General features: G+C 40.9%; 1 protein-coding gene across 1 annotated transcript in view; it reads right to left on the reverse strand.

Moving 5' to 3' along the window:
* Akap10 (A-kinase anchoring protein 10) overlaps window positions 1-19,204 on the reverse strand; it is a 63,335-nt gene extending 44,131 nt beyond the window's left edge. Inside the window, exons 1-4 of the mRNA NM_001114606.2 lie at window positions 18,968-19,204; window positions 12,395-12,442; window positions 5,954-6,136; window positions 4,775-5,332 (exon numbers count right to left, since the gene is read on the reverse strand). Of these exons, the coding sequence (NP_001108078.1) occupies window positions 4,775-5,332; window positions 5,954-6,136; window positions 12,395-12,442; window positions 18,968-19,055 (877 nt within the window). The 5' untranslated portion in view covers window positions 19,056-19,204. The remainder of the gene's footprint in view (window positions 1-4,774; window positions 5,333-5,953; window positions 6,137-12,394; window positions 12,443-18,967) is intronic.
* Between the last annotated feature and the right edge of the window lie 2,143 nt (window positions 19,205-21,347).

Here is a 21,347-nt window from a genome sequence, read left to right on the forward strand (position 1 = left end):
TTTGCTGTGCAGTGCTATCACAGGACAACTTCCACTGCAAAGCTGCCTTTTCACTGTGTGGATCACAGCACAGGAAAACCTGGGTCAATTATTTTTCCAATGTCTGTATGAGCTACTGAGCTTCTTAGTTATAGTGGTGTTCTCTTTTTGTGTCTCTTCTCCAGGGTCTCAGATTGAACTATCGGGGTAGTAATATAACCATAGAAGCTCACAAATCTTTATAAATCTCCATTTATAAATAACATTTGAGACATTTAAACACTATAAAACTAAGGCCAAAATGGATCATCTCTGCCATAGTTTGTCAGTACCAAGTACTGTTAGCAAGATGAAATCAAATCATTTCTTTCCTAGTGACTGAACGTTGGTAGACTGAACAGCCCTAGAAAGTCACCCATTTAGACTCTCCAGTGCACAGGAATATTGATTTTTAAAGTATATTTTAAAGAAATCTATGAATTTCCTCAGTGTCTGTTGTAATGTCTCCCTTTTCATCTCTAATTTTATTAATTTAGATTATCTCTCTCTTCTGGTTAACTTGGCTAAAGATGTGTCAATGTTTTTAAAGAGCCAACTCTGTTTCATTGATTCTTTGTGTTTCTGATTTCAGCTCTAATTTTGGTGGTGAGCCTTAGCCTTCTTTCCAGCTCTCAGCTCTGATTTTGGTCTCTTCCTATCTGCTTGTTTGGGCTATTGATGGGTCCTGTTTTTCAAGACCTTCCTATGCGTCATTAAATTGATAAAGTATCTCCTAATTTTTTTACGTAGGCAGTAATTTTTTATGTAAGAACTTTCCTCTTAGCACTGACTTCACTGTGCCTTCTAGATGTCGATATGCTGTTTTCACTTTCAGAAGTTCAATTGTAGTAATTTAAAGACTTTTCTCCTTTTGTTCCCCTTTGAGTCAGTGGTACTGTTCAGTCTGTGTCCTCTACATCATTTCTATTGTTGACATTTGGCTTTATCCCATGGTAAATTGGGATGTGATCTCAATTTTCTTTTATTTGTGGACACTTGTTTTATGGTCCATTTTTTGAGAAAGTTCCATGGGCTGCTTGGAACAACATGTATTCTTTGGGTGGAGTGTTCTATAGATCTGCAAAAAACATCCTGAATGTCTGCTAACTGCTGAACAAATAGTGAAAATGTGGTACATCTACATAAGGGATCGTTACTCAGCTATTAAGACAGTGAATTTTGCAGGTAAATGGATAGAGGAGGAAACGATCATTCTCTATGAGGTAACCCAGAGCAAGAAAGACAAACAGTATGTGCCTCTTTTCTCTGGTTTGTGGTTATAAGGGGTTTAAAAGTGTAATTGTAACAGGAGGGGTTAAATTGGGGTGAGGTGGGCAGGGTAGGACAGAAAAGGAAATAGTGAAGGATATGCTCCACTAAAAACCTTTTGAAAAAGTCACATGGAAAACTACTACCATAGAAGCCTCCTAAAAATATACACATAAAGACTTAAAAGTGAGTAAGGAGGTAACAATGCCCCTACAAGACACCACCACAGGCTAACAAAAAGCCCAATACCAGGAATTTGCTATCTCTTTTGGAGTTGTTGGCAAGTTAGGTCCCACAGACTCTCCCAAACATCATAGGTTTATTGACTTCGTTAGGCTCTTGGAACCTCCAAAACGTGACAGTAAGACTCTATTGCTGAAGACACCATATACTCAAGTCACAGAACAAGTGGATACCAAGCTAGTACCAACCTGAAAACTCATCCCCACTGACTAGCCTTCCACAAGGGATGGAGGAGAAAAGTAATCAGCACTCTCTTCTAGCCATGAGCCCCATGAGCTGCAATAATGAATGGCTTAACAATACAAGCCCACTACTGTACTAGGGTCAGGACAATCTTGGGTGCAACCAACCACTCTCAGGTTGAACTTAAGGACCACTATACAATATAAAACCCATACCTAGCACGATTATGAGGCCAAGAACCTATGGCTAGACATGTATAGGCCCTACAGGTGACCTTACTATGATTTTGCTATTAAATGGATACAGTAACTGAGTTCTAATGACTTACTGATCTATCCATAGATTGACGCATGTCTCAATCTTCAAAGATTTAACTCAAAACAAATAAAAAACAAATAAATAAAAAAAACACAAGTAAAAAGTGCCTGTAATGGGGCTGGGGATTTAGCTCAGTGGTAGAGCGCTTACCTAGGAAGCACAAGGCCCTGGGTTCGGTCCCCAGCTCCGGAAAAAAAAGAACCAAAAAAAAAAAAAGTGCCTGTAAAATGGCTCAGCAGGGACCATATAATGGCAGTTGTTCTCTGACCTCCACAGTATGCAAGCACCTTTACATATAGCACCACACAAATGAATGCAATGTGACTTAAAAACAGAAAAGGAACCGAAAAATCCCTTAACATATCCTGTATTGTTTTTAAAAGATGTACCTTTTAGGGTCTGTGATATGCCAGAAACTGGAAAAAAGAACTTTCAGAAATTAGGGAGATAGATACTTTAAGCACTAACTTACATTATTTAGTGTTTTAGCAATTACCTTTTAAAATACTTGAGAGGGTTACTTTTCCCAAGAACCCAAATGAGATCCCCAGAACCCACATTGCAGCTCATGACTGGCTGCACATAGTAGGCATACTTGAGGCAACACCCCCAACACAAAATAAAACATCTGAATCCTTAAGATCTTGTTTTTCACCTCAAAACTGATCTTCAACCAACCACAACAGAACTCAAATAGTGACTCCATGAAACCATACAAATAAGAATACCTAGAACTTTACAATTTAACTAAGATATGAATTTTGTTGTTGTTGTTGGTGGTGGTGGTTTTCTGAAAATGATATAGTTCAGGAACTCGAGAAATGACTAAGTGGTAAAGAGGACTTGTCTCTGTGGTTGAAATCCTGGCTTCAATTCTTAGTACCACGTGCAGTTCATAATCATCCATAACCTCCCACCAGGGGATCCATTTGGCACACATGTGGCATACATACATGTGAAGGCAAAACATTTGTACATATAAAATAAAAAGTATGTACAAGTAAATAAATCTAAAAAAATTACTAAAAATGATATGAAGTAATTTAAGATTAGTTAAAATATAAAAGATGAAAGCTCAAGTAATAAAAAATTCTTCAGATATTTTATAAATTGGATAAAAACTTCCATGAGTGGTTAGCCTATGACTATGTCATTTACTACTCCATCTTGGAAACGAGATGTATAGTAAGTACTCAAGAATAAACTTACCACAATTACTTCCTGAAAGGCAGGACTTAGCACATGAAGTAATCAATCTTTTCTATTATTCTAAATTATTAAATTATTTAAATGTAATTTAAATTACTTTAAAATATTGAACAATTAAATTGTTTTATGAATAAAGACAAAACTAACTCAAAAAACCTGAGGTCTTGCCGGGCAGTGGTGGTATACATACACCTTTAACTCCAGCACTCAGGAGGCAGCGACAAGCAGATCTGAGTCTGAGACCAGCCTGGTTCATAGAGGAGTTCCAGAACACCCAAAATGACAGGATACCCCGTCTCAAAAAGCCCAAACCAAACAAACAAAAAGTCTGAGGTCTTAAGACTAGAAAGACAGCTAAGTGGTTAGGAGTCCTGGCTGCTTTTCCAGGACCTGGTTCAACTCTAGTAGCCACATATGGCTCACAACTCTCTGTAATTCACACATGTATACAGCAAAACATATTTCACATCAAGTTTCTGAATCTTAAGATTCACAATGAATCAGGACCACCAGAACTATAGATGGAAATATGGACAACTATGTTTAATATAAGAAAATAAAGATAGTATCAAAATTGGAATGAACAAGAAACTACAAGAAAAAGAAAGAAAGAGACAAAGAAAGAAAGAAAGAAAGAAAGAAAGAAAGAAAGAAACAAACAAACAAACAAACAAACAAAGACTGATTCCAAGAAAAAATTCAGGGGCTAGCAATATCAAAATGCTTGAACTACAAGCCTGAGACGCGATCCCTGAAGCCTACCATGGTAGCCTAGGACTGAACACTCTTCTGAGTTCTACATGCACAATGGCATTCGCATGCCCACAATCACACATTTGAACACAGAGTAAGATAAAAATCTTACAAAAACTTAGGAACTTTTCAAGAAGAAATGACAAACTCAAATTGATTCATTAGCACACCAGACCTACTTTAGAGAGATTCCATGTGCTACAAGCAATTTTTAGAAATCAAAGCCTTTGTGAAAAATGAGAATGTGGTGCAAATTCTGAATTAACAGAAAAATGTGCTGTTTTCAAAATGCCTGGATTTAATTCTAGCTCCTCACTTAATAGACAACCTAAAGAGGCAACTTTCTAAACTAGTCTTCTCAAAGCTAAAAAGAATATTAATACTTATTTAACACAGCTGTCATGACAAATGAAATCCAAATATATACTTAGTACAGAACTCAATAAATGATATCTATCAGCAATCTAAAAAAATAAAATGAAAAAAATTAACCTACAAAGTGCAACAGACAGTAGTGAGGACTGAGACCAGGAGATCATCCCCTTGGTTAATGGCTTCCCTTCCAAATATACAAAAAAGCAGCACACTGCCCTGACGCTTTGGTCAGCTGGTTACACACAGCAACACAGACACCCAAGATCTCCTTCCTGCTCCTTTTTTCACACCCTGACTCCACTCAACCCTCCAAATCCTCCTAAATGTGGAAACCAGCTAGAACACCTATGATTCTGACCCTCCCGTTCCTTGTCTCGAGTTCTATGTTGTGAGACACCACACTTACTTTTCATTAGTTTTTCTGACAGTTCTCTCAGTGGAGAAGAGCAACTGTTTCTACTGGCTACTGCAAGTCTGGAAGAGGATTCTTGGGAGTCAGTGGAAATCTGATGAGTTCCTGTTCTGGCCACTTCATGATGGAGAGAATGGGTACTGTGGCATTCCTGGGAAAGCAGCAAGTGATTCTGAGTGTTCTGAGTTCTACTACTCAGGTCAGTTCCTTCTGATTGAGTCAAAAGTAGTGGGGCTGAGCTAGAATCTCCCAACCTCCTGTCAAGAGACTCAGTTACAAAAGACGCTGTCGTTTCCTGTTTTTTAGATGGAGAGACAGGCTCAGCCAGTGAACTCTGTTTCACTGTGTTTAGACTGTGTGCTCTTATTCGGGACCAAGTTGTAGAGTGAAAACTTTCAGCCTCTAACCAAAATTTCACCAGGTGCTCCATTCTCCGAAGTTCCATAAACTGAAGGAAATATGGAAGGACAACACTGTCACGTAAGACTTGTTCAAGGGTCTTTGAAAGACTGGATTTGGTCTCTTGAGTTTGATAGTCCAGACAGGATCTGCCTAAACAACAGGAGGAAATGAGTCAACCGTTGGGTAACAGTTCTCTATGTAAACACAGTTTAGCAGCATTTCTGACAGTGATCACACAGTACTTCCACACTGACTGCTTTCCAAAACAGCCTTCACTCATTCACATCATTTACGTGGAGTGGCCACTGCCCTCAGAACCGCTTGATGTTCAAAGTAGCAAACTCTGAATATATTTTAATATTTTAACTTACTATTTTGCTTTGTATATTCCTGAGTACTACAGAAATGAGCAATCTTTATGTGTATGTGAATGTGCGTGTGTGCAATCTTATTAGTGTCAAACGCATCTCTTCAGTACACTGCTCACTGCTCACTATTGCATTGGCCTACCATTATATTTACATGAATACTATTTCATTACACTTGGCAGTGGGTTTTTTTGTTTTTTTGGAGCTGGGGACCGAACCCAGGGCCTTGCCCTTGCTAGGCAAGCGCTCTACCACTGAGCTAAATCCCCAACCCCAGTGGTTTGTTTTTTAAATGTATCTTTTCAAAGTTTCTTCCAATCACACACTTCAGTATCCTATGACTAGAATCTCACATGTAAGCCTGCCCTTGACTGGACAATATCAACAAGTGGTGGTCACTTACCCAAGTCTCCAAAATGAGCAGCCTCCATGTGGCTTGGCTGTTTCTTAAGCGTTGCTGTCCTGCTACTTGAAAAAGAGTCCATGTTGGCAGAAATGGCATTGATTGCAACATGACTTGGTCCTGCAGCTTCCAGCAAGGCATGATTTTTAGTGCTTTTTTGTGGGGAATGTACGGCTATTGAAGCTATATATTTTGAAAAAAAAAATTTTGTTATACACAATTTGATTATGTAAAACTCATAGGCAGACTTTAAGAAAAGTTAAAAAATTAAAAATTTTTTTAAACATTTAAACAATATTCAAAAAATAAAGTGCTAAAGAGATAGCTTAGTGGCTGCTCCTCCAGAACACCCGGGTTCAAGCCCAGCACCCACATGGAAACCTGCACATATCTCCAACTCCAGTTCCAGGGTTCTGCTGCCCTTCTGTGGGGAACACACACACATGATGCAGAGACACACATGTTGGACACAGACATTTAAGCAGACTGAACACCCATACACACTAAATAAATAAAGTAAGCCAGGCTGTTTGGCCCATGCCTTTCATCTCAGCAAGTGGCAGGCGGGGGAGGGTGACATTCCATGACTGCCAGAGCTTTACAGCCCTTGTCCCCAAAAAGTGATCATGAAGATAACAAGCCTCAGAACAATGGAAAGAAGATACTCTATTATTTAGAACTCTTAAAACACTGCACCAAATACAATTTAGAGAGTTTGTTCTCTGAAAACTTTGACTAAAAGAACCAAAGCCAAGCTCAGTCTGGTGCTGTACGACTGCCATCCCAGCCTGGAGCCAGGAAGCCAGGTTCCAGGTTAGTCTGGACAACAAGGCAGAACCTGTCTCCTAAGAGCGAAGTGTAAAAATTCAGAAAGCATTCTGAAATGTGGACCTTTTCAATTTCTTAATCTTTTACAAACAAAACTCAAATTTAAGATAAATTCATGAAAGAAAAAAATCTAGAAAAAGTTCATCACAATACTTTTCTTCTTTAATTGAGCAACAAAGCTTCTGCATCTAATAAAAGACACTGGTGACTAAAGTTCAAGCTACTTAAAAATAAATACTCTTAGTTGGGGATTTAGCTCAGTGGTAGAGCGCTTGCCTAGCAAGCGCAAGGCCCTGGGTTTGGGCCCCAGCTCCGGGGGAAAAAAAAAAATTTTTGAAAAAAATAAATACTCTTAGGTAGGGCATAGTGCTCCATGCCTTTAATCCCTTAACTTAAAACTAAGTTAAAGACTACAGGCATGCACTATCAGAGCCAGTTTAGATTTTAAAAAATATTTACTAGGGTGTGTGTGTGCATGATACATGTGTATGAGTACACATGCCACAATGCACACATGAAGAGCAGAAGACAACTTTGCAGAGCTGGTTCTCTCATCTACCTTTATGTAGGCTCCAGGGGATCAAACCCAGGGTCTCCAGGCTTGCCTGACAATCATGTTTAGCCACTGAACCATCTCACCATCCCTGGTTAGTTTTCTTATACAGACAATAACTACACTGAAAATTCTATGTGAATGTCTCCTTTCTAATTATATATTAATTAGATGTCCATGACAACAAAAATGCTATGAATCCATTTGTATAGTACTTTTTCTTAGGGGGTGAGAGGAGGTGGTGAATCAGTTAGCATTCATTGCTCTTGGAGAAAACCAGAGTTCCATTCCCAGCACCCACAAGGTGGCTCATAACTACCTATAACCCCAGTTCCATGCCCTCTTCTGGCCTCTACATACATGATGCACACATAAACATGCAGGGAAAATACAAGGTTTTCTGCCCCTCTTCACTACTCTATTACAACTCACGCCTCTTATGCACCTGTTTCTTCCTCACAGTCTCTTTAGTTGGTCTCCATGGTACTACACTCCCTAACTTCCCTTCTCTTTAGTTGGTCTCCATGGTACTACACTCCCTAACTTCCCTTCTCTTTAGTTGGTCTCCATGGTACTACACTCCCTAACTTCCCTTGAATCTCTTCTTCTCCTTCTAAAACCCATCTCCTAATTGTCCACGGTCAGAAATGGTTTCCTTTCCTGACTCCGCATCCTAAGGATGCTCTATATAATGCTTTCTTCTCAAAAGTACATTTATTCTCAAACCGTCAGTTATTACTAGAGCAAAAGTTTTCAAACTTTAAACTATAAGCTCTTTTCCCTGCCCCAAATAAACTTAATAAAAATCAGACCTAATTAGATCTACAAATTCAATCAAAGCAGAATAACTAACCTAAGCTCCATTGTTCCTTTAGCAACAGCTCCTGGGGAAAACCTGTCTGGAGTAGGCAAAGCAGCCCTGGCCTGACTGCTTCTGCCCTTTAGTCTGGGCTCTGCCCTCACATCTCTTCCTATTTATTGTTGGGGATTCCCTCTCTGGCTTTGCCACCTAAGGCCATATTTGTCCTAGTATAAAAGTTATCACCTCTTCTAAACCGATTTTTCTAATTCCCCTGTCTGTTCAAACCTACCAGTCTATAAAGCTCAAGAGTATGGCCTTAATTTTTTTTCACTATCTCAGTAGTGTTCTCTTTTGTTTACTTTCTTATTTATTTTCAAGACTAAACTCTTTTTCTACAATATAAAAGAATTTCTGGGTCTCCATCTTAGAATTCTTTTAAACTACCCTTTCGAAAAAACCATATAGCATCAGTATCCTGCTCAAAGGCCTACAAATGGCTCCCCATTTTCTCTGGGTTAACTTTGTTTTCTGGTTTTGGATTTTTTTGTTTTTCTATTTTGCTCTGTCTTTTGGCATCTCTTTTCAGTGTACTGCATGAAGGAGCTATACTAGTATGAGTTAAAATTTGACCCCAGGTGTTGGGGATTTAGCTCAGTGGTAGAGCGCTTGCCTAGCAACTGCAAGGCCCTGGGTTCGGTCCCCAGCTCCGAAAAAAAGAAAAAAGAAAAAAAAAATTGACCCCAAATGGATATACTACACAAGATATGAGGTGTTTTTTTGTTTTTGTTTTAAATTGTGACAAGGGATAGAAGGGAAATTTTACTCATTATAAGGAAATCCTCACTTAAGCTTCAGAGAGCCGCAGCACTTAAAACCCACAAACCCTCAGGAAATAATCCTTAGCTAGTCCAATCTCTGTTAGAAATTGGTATGTGTTCTCCAGCTGAACTGCTTCTCCATAATCTGGAAGCTTAACTATAGTACAAAGGTAACAATAGTACAATTGGTAACAAAGGCAGATTTCTTTTCTTTTCTTTTTTTTTTTGGTTCTTTTTTTTGGAGCTGGGGACCGAACCCAGGGCCTTGTGCTTCCTAGGCAAGCGCTCTACCACTGAGCTAAATCCCCAACCCCGGCAGATTTCTTCTTAAATGCCTCTAGCTTCGTTTTATCATAATTATGAGCAATCTCTGGAATAGTAGTAGTAAGGAAGTTGACAGCTGAATTCTTACATGGATATGTAATCCTCAGTCAACTTTACCTGAAGGTCCTAGATAGCAGGCTTTTGATACAATTCCTTTTCTCAGTGGAAATGGCCTGCCAAAGGCCGGCAGCAGAAGAGAATGTGGGTGAGAGGTGGGGGTGGAAGACTGGGAGCATCAGGAATCTAGGGGGTTGGAGGGAGAGGCAGCTGAGTCGTTGGCAACAACTCTGTAACTAGGGCCTCTTTTCTTTTCTGGTCTTTATGGCTCTGTACAACATCATTTCAATCCTTCTGCAAAAATTTCCCTTTACTTATCTGAAGGACCCTCAGACTCGCATATATTCAAAAAAAATCTGAAGGCTGGCAAGGACCAAAAAACAAAAACAAACAAACAAAAAACCAAACCAGGGGCTGGGGATTTAGCTCAGCGGTAGAGCGCTTGCCTAGCAAGCCCAAGACCCTGGGTTCGGTCCCCAGCTCCGAAAAAAAGAAAAAGAAAAAAAAAAAAAAAAAAAAAAGCCAAACCAATCTTCTCTTTCATTCAGTTCCTCTTAATTCCCCAGTGTTTATATAAGCTATAATACTTCCATAAAGTGTTCCCTAATGTTTGCTGACCTCAGGTTTTCCGGGCTCCTTGCAACACTTCCCTTCAGCTCAGTACGTTAACATGAGGCAGCAATCAGTGCCGAGAACACCCATGACAGATCAGGCGATCTACTGCCTTGTCTGTGGGTTTTTACTCATGTTTGGGTTTCTCTGAACAATTCTTCAAGACTGGTATTTCCTCCATTTTTAAAGACAGAGGCAAACATACAGAAAAGGTAACTACTTTGTCCTAGATCTATCACCTTGAAAAGGGTCATTTCAATAGGCAGAATTCCAACCTAGGTCACCTAGAGTCATACCTATGGTTAAGACCTCAGACCCTAGAATTACTATGTGTAAAACATACGGAAATGAATGACTCAAAGGCACTTCCCACAATATACCATAACTAAACACCTAATTCCCTAGCTTGGTTCTGTGAGGCAAGCCAGAAAGGTAGCAAGTCATAAACCTTATATCTGTGTCCCTCACATCTGAGATCTAACCAATAACAAAACTCAATTAATTTTACCTGTTGGACTTTCAATTCTGTCCTCATCTCTTCATTCCCATCACTAGTTCGAGCAACTTGAAAAATTATTTGGCAAATTTTCTTCTCCTCTACCAATCTATGAACTCAATAAAAGCAATATCTAATTTTTCAGTCTTGTAACAGCCAACTTTTTTTTTTTTTTTGGTTCTTTTTTTTTTCGGAGCTGGGGACCGAACCCAGGGCCTTGCGCTTCCTAGGCAAGCGCTCTACCACTGAGCTAAATCCCCAACCCCACAGCCAACTTTTTAAAAGTTTTTAAAAGTTACAGCCAACCTTTTAACTACTAAGAACTAAAAAGTGCTCTGTAAATAGTAGTCATTTGCTATTTTTGCTTCATTTGCTAGTGTGCATTTAAGTAGGTCCTGTTAATCAGACTACGACCTCACATTTATCCTTACATATGTCTGTGTTTGCGTGCATGTGCATGTTCATGCATGCAATGAAGTACAGGTGCATCTGTGGCAACGAGTATTTATGGAAATAAAAGGAATCAGTTCTCGCCTGCCATGAGCAGTTTTGCCCGCTGAGTCTCTCAAGGACCCTTCTTGAAGGTCTGGGTCTTGTAATGCTTCTGTTATTATCCTAAAGTTAAGTCCTTGCCTGCTAAGCAGACACTATGTGATCTCACTAGCAGATTGTGAGCATGAAAATTATTTTACTTTATATATTATTTGGCAAATTATTATTTTCCAGACATAACTTATTTACTTGTTTTTTTCTGAGAGAAACATGGTCTCACTATGTAGCCTGAGCTGCCCTGAAACTTGCTGTGTGGCCAGGCATGGTTGGCCTCAAACTCAATGAGATTTGCCTGCCTCTGTGTTGTGATTAAAAGCATGCTTCATCTTACCCAACTAGTATGAAGTTTTTACATCTTAATTTTAATTTAGAGAATTAGAAACTCACTGAGGGAAAGAAAATGAAGCCAATCTCCCCACTATGCAAAATGAAGAATCTAAAGAAAGCTCCAGGCTTTTCAAAGTCAGGCTACTGGTCCCAGTTCTGGGTGAAGACTGCAGTTCTGTCGGCCTGGGGTGCTAAGCCCTTCCTTCTCCCAGACAGACGTAGCTTCACAAGCCTCCACTTAGAACTTTCTCCTTTACCAAATGCCAGTCACATCTTAAAGAAAGTAGTTTAAATGATCTCACTTTAAATTATCAGTAATAAGTTTATAAGGCCGAAGGAGCATTTTCTTCTCTAACCTTACAAGTCTTATAAACGTTATAAATTAAACTCTCCGGCTAATTGAGCAGACAGTAAACACTCAATGCTGACCACATATCAGAAATTTCTAGAAAAGTCTAAGAAGCAGTCTGCATATTTTAGCTATGTCAGACAATGAATTTTGTATGTACTGGCTATAGAAATAATTCCCCATTATAAATTTTCATTCTAATCTCAGTACAATAGACATTGAATAAAAAACCTAGCAGAAAATTTAAAAAAGCATTCTTAAACCCATAAATAAGAACAGTGTGTTAATATCCATCATGTACTGGGAATAAGCTTCAATGAAGACCATTGGTCCTAAGTGGTACAGTGAAAACTGTACTCATCCACATTTCTGAATAGATAGAAAATCAGCCTTATAAATGGGATTCTCCCTGTCACAGCTTAGTGTCTGTTTTATTGAACAAAGCCAACTATTAGGGAGCAATCAAATGTACGATTGACAAAGAAAAAACTGGTACACTTTACAGCAGCCAACAACAAATGCTCAGTAAGACTGTTAGAATACACATGTTAAAGAAAAAAATAAATCACAGTTAGAAATAGTAGTAGTAGTAGTAGTAATAATAATAATAATAATAATAATAATAATAATGGTGGAGAATGACTGCTGTCATGGCAAAAGGAGGTAAGATTAGAACATTCATACGCAGTGTTTATCACTGTAAATACACGGAGAATTGCTCACCTTTAATGGATTTGACATCTAAGTTCTTCTCTTGCTCTTTACCTTTCACTAGAACACAAAAGGGCATCATGACCAACTTATACAGTGAAAAAGATCCATTCTCTATATTGTCAACATCAGAGACACTTGAATCTCATAGAATGAGTATTCTGAGTTCTAGAACAATGAGCCATATGTGCCCTCAGGGTAGGTCGGTTCTTAGGAAAGAATTCTCTGAGGAAGTAACCTCTAAACAGCAAGGTAGCAAAGTCTCTGAAGGGTTATTGAAGAAACCCTTCAAAATATCCATATTCAAACTCTGTCTCTTGCTACTTATCAGCCGTGTAATCATGGATGTTATTTAAATTCATTGAATATTAATTTCCTTAAGTAGTAAAATCAGGTAATTAATAAGACTCACTTAGAGGGTTGCTGATGAAAAATGAAATACTTGCAAAAGGCATTTGAAATACATTTAGGATAAATTTTAATACCACGAGTCACCCACTATGCGCCTACAAGCACAGTAAAGAAAGACTTCTTTGGTTCTATATAGCATCTTACTTCTTTTATATGCCCTCCCTAGCTTTGGGTACAAACATCCCAAATTTACAACCTCAATTCCTAAGCCTGAGTCTAACAGGCTGTCTCTAAAATGATTACATCATCTTTCCTTTATTACACAAAACAGTGAAAATTCTATAGCAGATAAGCTCACAACAGCAAGCAGGAGAGCTGCAAAGCTGCTCTAGGCCAAGTGTGGATTCTAATTATACCTGACATGAGGTTATTTTTTTTTTTTTTTTGGTTCTTTTTTTCGGAGCTGGGGACTGAACCCAGGGCCTTGCGCTTCCTAGGTAAGCGCTCTACCACTGAGCTAAATCCCCAGCCCCCATGAGGTTATTTTTAATCTTTACGTTCCTTGTGTTCATCTTAAACATTACATTTCCTTGAATTCATCTTGCGTGTCTTATCAAAGTAAGAAATCTCAGAATGTGCCCATGTCTCCAAGTTCTGAAATACTATTAATGCTGAAAAGCAGTAGCAAAAAATAGCTGGCTCTCAAGTATCTCCCTAAAGTCTACCCATCAACAACCCAAATCCCCAGAGTGTGCTCAACTTGCCAAGACCAGAAAAGTGCCCTTGCCTTCAGCAAATCTACCTCCAAGCACGAAGGCCTCAACCTGAGAAAGATAAAGTAGTTGCTGTCACTAGGCACTGCTGTCAGGAATGTGTGATGGAGTGACCAGTATCTGACAGGAATCCTCTTGCTTTATCCTCCAAGTGTTTGACTAGCAGGAATGTACCACCCACCACCCACAGTGACCTATGTCTCTTCTGATATAAGGAGATGAATGGCGAATGAAGCCTATGCTATAGAGAGGATGAAATTACAAGATTATCATTTGCCTTTTTAAATACTAAGATGTCATGATGATTCTTATATTTTCACATAGAACTAGCCTATAAAAATTAGCCCTGACTTTTTTATTTTTATTTTTATTCTTTTTTGAGACTGGGTTTTTCTGTGTAGCCCTGACTACCCTGGAACTCACTCTACATCAGCCTCCCCATGCTAGGATTAAAGGCGTGCACCACCAATTTTTAATCACCCCGATTGTTTCTGTCAGAACATTCATTTTGAGGAGTGGATCTCAAAGGTTCCAGTCTATTGCTTGCTGTTGCTATGGGCCTGTGAAAAGGTAAAACATAGGAGGAGGAAAGTGGTAGAGACTTTCCTCTACCACTAGCCAGAGGCAGGGCCATCCCTCCAATTCCATTTTAAAAACTTTTTAATTGAGGTTGGAGAAACGGCTCAGTGGTTAAGAGCACTGGCTACTCTTCCAGAGGACCCAGGTTTGATTTCTAGCACCCACATGGTGGCTAACTGACTGGAACTCCAATTATAGGTGGTCAATGCTTTCTTCTGGCCTCCAGGGGCATAGCATTCTCATAGTGTATAAACATACCACATTCAGACAAAACATTCACACACACTGTTTTTAATCTCAAAGTTTTATTTTACTTGATACACTCTGTGTGTGTGTGCGTGTGTGTGCGTGTGTGCGTGTGTGTCTATGTCAGTATACATATGTGGAGATCAAAATAAAATGTGTCTTTTTCTCCTTTCACTATGATGAGTTTCAGGGACTGAATTCAAGTTGTCAGACTTACCTGACAAGCACTTTGACCTGCTGAGCCATTCCACTAGTCCCATATTGTAACTACTTTAAGTTACCTCAAAGGTCGGGGTTGGGGATTTAGCTCAGTGGTAGAGTGCTTGCCTAGGAAGCGCAAGGCCCTGGGTTAGGTCCCCAGCTCCGAAAAAAAGAACCAAAAAAAAAAAAAAAAAAAAAGTTACCTCAAAGGTCTCTGTTTACATTATCAAAATTACAGACATATCTATGTTACAATAACACCTGCTTTCAAAAGCTAGTGGTGCACTGGACTGTTGAGATGGCTTAGTGGTCAAGGGCATGTGCTGCTCTTTCAGAGAACCCATGTCTATAGTTCCTGATGATCCAACTTCCTCTTCTGACCTTCTAGGGCACCAAGACACACACACACACACACACACACACACACACACACACACACACACGTAAGCGAATCAATCATATACATATGTAAGTCTAAAAACAAAATAAAAAACTGGTGGAGTAAGAGATTTGATGAATGTACTGTATCTTGTCTCTGAAATAGAAAATAAATCCCAAACACTAGAGAGATGGCTTAATCCTTAAAGTGTTTGCCGTATAAAGTTGATTAACCTGATTTTGATCTTCAGAACCCACATTAAGAGAACTGACTCCACAGTCTCCTTAGATTTCCTTACATGTCCACTTAGACCACTACCCCCCACACAAAAATCTCCAAGTAAAGAGGAGCACAACATGTGAATAAAACAAAATTTAAAATGACTTAGAGGGAAAACAATGTGTTCTTGAGGTAGAGAATTTAAAGTATTTAAGGAGAGAAAGCTGAAAAGATGGCTCAGCAGTTAAGAGCACACACTCCTGCTTGTCCCAGGTCGCACACCTTTAATTCTAGCACTCCGGCACAGGCAGCTAAGTCTCTGAGTTCCAGGCTAGTTTGGTCTATAGGACAAGTTCCAGCATTTCTTGGACTACACAGAGAAACGCCCCCACCCTGTGTGTGTGTGTGTCTGTGTGTGTGTCTGTGTGTGTGTCTGTGTGTGTGTCTGTGTGTCTGTGTGTCTGTGTGTCTGTCTCTCTCTCTCTCTCTCACACACACACACACACACACACACACACACACACACACACTCTCACACGCATTTAACGAATTAAAAAAAATTTTTTTTCTAGACAGAAAGGGCTCCATCCTAAATGCAATTTCTGAGTATCTTCTGTAGGTCCAGCAAATGAAGGCAGGATCTTTGCTTTGATGAGTCCTTGAAAGCTGTGATCATTGTACTGAAGAAGGCATTCCCCTTTCTGCTTGGGTCTTCTGGGTTTCAGAGCCAAGATCTATTCAGCTGCTTGGAAGCACTGTGCCAAATGGCCAGGTGTGATAGTTTATGTTTTGAGAGCTATATCTTGGCTTCCCAGTATGGAACTTAGTCTATCAATAAAATTCCAAAAGAGAAAGCTGGCAAGTTAAAAAACAGCACAGATGAGAAGAGAAAAAGCATCCCTATGGTAGGGTAACTGTTCTAACCACTTTGCATTTGTTATCTCAGCCTGATGATTGATATTCTTGCATAACTGCATAAGAAGACACCTACTTAAATGATCATCAACAATGTCTGTAAGTAAAAACTAAGAAATATATTTATTAATAAGAAAATAGGTAAACAGAAATATAAGGAATTAAGTTACAATAACTTCCAAGCGCTCACATGGCAGCTTACAACAATCTTTAACTCCAGTTCTAGAGAATCAGATGCTCTCTTCTGGCCTCCTTGAGCAAGGGCACACACGGTGAACATACATACAGAAGTCAGTGCTAATTCCTATGTGACATTTCTGTGTGAAAGCAGAGTAAAATGACAGCGATCTAAGAGAAGCTATTCTTAAAGATGAAAGAGAATCTTGTAGTTCCATCCATTCCAGGGTATGTATACAGAAGAGCCAGGCTGTGTTACATTCCTGCAATCCCTGTACTCAGAAGACAGAGACAGCACTGCTATACTTCTAAGGCTAGTAATGACTACATATCAAGATATTGACTTGGAAATACAAAAAAACTAAAAGACAAAACTCATGACAGCAGATCACAAAGAGCCTATCTCAAAATGAGATACAAAAGAAAAAACACAATAGACAGGTAATGAGAAAACACTAAGGTAATTCTCACAGTGTTTTCCATTTCATTGTGGTGTGTGAGTTTCTGCCTACATCTATACATGTGTATGCCTAGTGCCCAAGGAGGCCAGAGGAGGGTAGGGAATTCCCTGGACCTGGAGTTACAGATGATACTAAGCTGCCATGTAGGTTCTGGGAATGAAACCCAGGTCCCATGTAAGAACAATACATGCTCATATATGCTCTTAAGGACTGAGCCATCCCCAGCCCTCTTTTAAGTGAAATGTGATAAACCTCTATCAAGAAAGAAAAATAAACTGATGAGGATCTTTTTGACTGTTTTCAGAAGTTAGGTGTGGTGACACATGCCTGTAATCCAAATACTAAATCAGAGGAAGAACACGAGGCTCCCTGACCTCATCAGTGAATGCTAAGGTCAGGACTACAAAGTCAGACTGTCTCAATTCCCCCAAAAAGGTTGTTTCTAGCTTTTCTTGCCATATTCAGTCTCCAAAACTCATCTGGAATAATCTTTTTTCCCTTAAGTACATTTATTTATTTTGTAGGCGTGGACTACCACACAACACATATGTGGAGGTCAGAGGACAACTTAATGGGAGTTTACTGTTTTCCTCCAAGCATTGTGCTGTGGGTCCTGAGGTTCTAACTCAGATGGTTAGGCTCCACAGCAAGGGTCTTTACTTGCTGAGCTGTCTGGCTCCAGAATGAGCTTGCTAAGCAAATAATCAGATCACTCTTTTACTGTAAGGTCACCTCTCTGATAATATATTCTCTCTGATCTGGGATAAAACTACCGATAATGTGGTGCTTGCCCACCTGCCTCTCTATGCCTCAGTCACAGCGGCTAAGCTGCCTTTCCTAAAGGCCACTAGCTCTTTATTCCTGGTGCCTCCAGCGTCTTTCCTGACCTCTCTAAAGTTACATCCTACTACTGACCCACCAGCTTTACGTTTCAAGGTTACATACTGATCCTTCCTCTCACATCCAACCACAATAGATTTTTCTTCATAAATTACTTTCATCGTTCAGTTTGTAAGTATATACACACAGTTTCTTGGCCTATTTACTGTCTGCCTACAGCATCAATGAACTTCATAGGTACAGAGACTATGCCCATATGACTGTTCCATGACACCCTAAGACAGTGTCTGGCAGACAGGACACTTGACAGTGTGTGTGAAATAAACAGACAAACTGTCTGTTGTGCAACTTGAAATTAGTCCCATACTTAGAATTACCCCCCCCCTTAAAATATAAGCACCCCGACACTGTCAAACTAGGTGCAGTTTATAACTCCAGAGATATTAAGATACGTTGCTGATAAAGCTTCCTACCATTTACCAGTTTCATTCATTCATCACCTAGCATCGACAGACAAGGCAGCTTCAGTCCTATGAGCAATCACCTGATTCGCAGCTGGGAAAAAAGTGGGTTAACTGGCTGCTTCAGGTTACAGAGTTTATGAAAAAGCTACCATGTGAATACAAGTCTGATTTAGTGTTACGTTTTTTAAAAAAGTCTGATATATCTTCTCTGAAGCAGCAAGAATGAACAGAAACAACCATCTCCATCTAAAGAAATTTGATTGATCAATTTGTGTATGCATGTTTAATAAAATACAACCACCCTCTCCAGGATCAAAATCACCTTGCCTCTAAGCAAGCTTTTACAACTGAACATCTGAAATCTAAGTAGTTCGTTTATAAAAGCAGCAACGGTTCCAATAATTAGTAAACTTGCTAAATCATCAAAAGCAGTAGTCTTCCGAATACGGAACTTCAATAGTAAGAAATTTTATTTTAGGAATAACAGTGGGCCCCCTTCCGCTCACCACCTCCGCCCCCCAAAAGAGGAAACTAGAAAATAGTGCTAGTTGAAGAAATTAACAGTTTCGCGTGGTTTTAGGTATAAGCCCCCCAATGTTCGGAAAAGTCAAGACTTCCTATAAGTAAAGGGATTTCCTTGATCTTGATCCACAGTGCGCGCGTGCACACAGACAACACACACATCTAAGCCTCTGGAAACCAAACACACCAGAAAAACCTTTCTTTAGCAAACAGGTGTTAATTTCTACGGGTTTAAGCAAGCACTTTCGGCCCGAAGCAACAATGCCCCTCCACCTCGTCTGAGGAGGCCACCTTCTCCCCTGCGGAGTCCCGGGCAGCACACCGCACCGCGGGTGTCGGCGCGGAGGCCGAGCGGCTCACCGAGAGCCTTGCGGCCGCCCCGACGAAACCCTTGCAGGTTTGCCGCCCCACCACTGCCCGAGGCCCGGCTCGCCCCCCGCCGGCGACCCCTCAGCTACCTTTCCGCCGGAAGAAGGACATGGCGGGGCCCGGGTCGGGGCGGAGGGCGCGGGGGGAGTGTCGCGGGGAGGGCCCGGCTCCCCTCATTCAGCAGCTGGCCGGGACTTCCGGGTCCGCAGGAGCCGCTGCACTAGTCCGAAAACACCCCCTTCTTCCGGGTGTGGGCGCTGCCGCCTCCTCGGGATGCCCGGGCAGCTGCTGCCGCCATGTTATCAACAAGCCACCCGCTTAGAGTTCCGGTCCGTCCGCGCGCGGGGCTTCACGGGAGGCCCCGGCCCCGCCCCCTCCTGCGCACCTCCTCCCGCGGGGCTGGGGCGCGCGCCCGCCCAGCCCACGTGACCCGGCGTCCTCGCGTCGGTGAACCAACTCTTCCTGCTGAAGTCTCCCGGTGATCGTGTATCTACTGAGCCTCCTCTTCGAAAAGCCTGGGCCAGCACTGCCACGCAGCCTTTTCGCGGAATTTTGCTAAATGCCGCAGGCTGATTGGCAGCATTACCCTGCCTGGTCCCCGGGGGATGCAGGCGAGCCAGCAGGACGAGGAATCGAGGGCAGTAATCTGCTCTTTTGTATCTGCTGAAGCTTCGTCCCTCAAAGTGACCTCAGGAAGGAAGGAGAAAAAGAGTAGTAGGTTCATTTTCAGATGAGATCCCTGCAGATGCTCAAAACAGAAAGAGCCAGCAACCTGAGCCTCGACAGGGGATTTTTTTTTTCCCGTTCTTATTCGAATGCCATCTTTCTATAAATCTGGCTTCCTTAAAGCTTACCCACCTTTAGTGCCCTGGATGGATGGTCACTATAGCTGCAACTCCTGCCAAAAGCGAACCAGGAACTCATGACGCACACAGTTGCTGTTTTTTTATGTTGGATCAATGAAATCTACATGAGACAGAAGGAGAAACAAGTCCAGAAGAGGCAACTCGCCTGATTATTCGATGTGTTAAAACAGGAGCTAAATAAAGCCTGATGTCTTAACCGTATTATAAGAGCAGGTTAATAAATTTGCTAGTTTTGTTTCTGGGCCTGTTTGCTAAAGCATGGAAAACCACCATAGCTAAATTTCTTTAAAACATCGTGCACAGATGTCATACTAAACCCTCCAGGTTAGTAACAGTACTTAAACTTGCTCTTGGTATGGAGGAAACTAGGCACATTCGGTTTGCTGAAGTGAAGCCCAGGTTTCCAGGTCAGGCACCCTGAGCTGGAGTAGAAAGGGAGAGCAGTGCTGTGGTTGTCCCATGTGAGGTAATGGTGGAGAGAGTCATTGGTGCAGAGACCGAGGTGCACTTGGAGGTACACTTTGGGCGTACCCTCCAACCTATTCACACCCACTGCCCACCCCTGGACACCTTTTCCTGTCTAATAATATTAAGACAAACTAGGCGAGATATCCTGGTGGTGAATGCCTTTAATGCACTTAGAAGGCAGAAAGAAGCAAGTGAGTTCCAGGCCAGCTTGATTTACTTAGGGAATTTTAGACCATGGTGAGACCTTGTCTCAAAAAGATTAAAAACAAAACAAGGCGCTGAAGGAATGGCTTAGCAATTAGGAGCACAGACAACACTTGCAAAGGGACCACAGTTAGATCATCTACTCTGTTCTTAGGGAGAATGGGTGGTGTTTATATGATTCCTTTCCCTTTCTCTTCTGGAGCTCCAATCTTGACAGAGACTGTTTTGTATTTGTTAACTAGTGAGCGGGCCAGGAGGAACACCAGACCGATGCGTGAGCAAAATCCCTCAAGTGAGCGGAATGCCAGTGGGGTTGAAGGGAGGGCTCTGGCTCCACTGGGATTTCTTGAATCCTTACTCATTCTCTCAGACTAAGCATAGATCGGTGTTGAGGAAGTGTTTCAACTCAATTTCCAATGCGGTTGATTCTTTGAGTCCCTCCTACTAGAAATTCTGGAGTCACTTTTATTCTCTGTAAGAAATAGATTGTTACAGTCCATTTACAGATAAGCAGGAGGCAATAGGCCCCCAGCTATGCCCCAAACTGGTGCTGGCTTGTCACAGAACTCCAGAAAAGTTACAGGTAGTCTGCTGCCTTACTGCTCATGGCCAGAAATGGGGGAGGAGTGCTGTCTCAAGCCCCAAACCATTCATTAGATAAGGTTTTGTGTCCTAAACCAATAACATAGGAAATTAGGAAAGGGGGCAAGTCCCAGCCAAGGGAGACAAGGATAGGGATTTAGAGGGAACTTAAAACCTCTCCAGATTGGGGGGGGGGGTGTTAAAAATCACTGCCTTGTACCAAAGCATTGCACCAGCAATTTTTGCCTTTTCTTTTTGCTAGCATCCCTTTCTGCAGAAGTGTATATTTAAAAAAAAAAAAAAACTGCTTCATTTTGTTAGTTCCTTGAATAAGTCATATTATTTCCAC

Source organism: Rattus norvegicus, chromosome 10 (genome assembly GCF_036323735.1).
Source record: "Rattus norvegicus strain BN/NHsdMcwi chromosome 10, GRCr8, whole genome shotgun sequence".
Taxonomy (NCBI): Eukaryota; Metazoa; Chordata; class Mammalia; order Rodentia; family Muridae; genus Rattus; species Rattus norvegicus.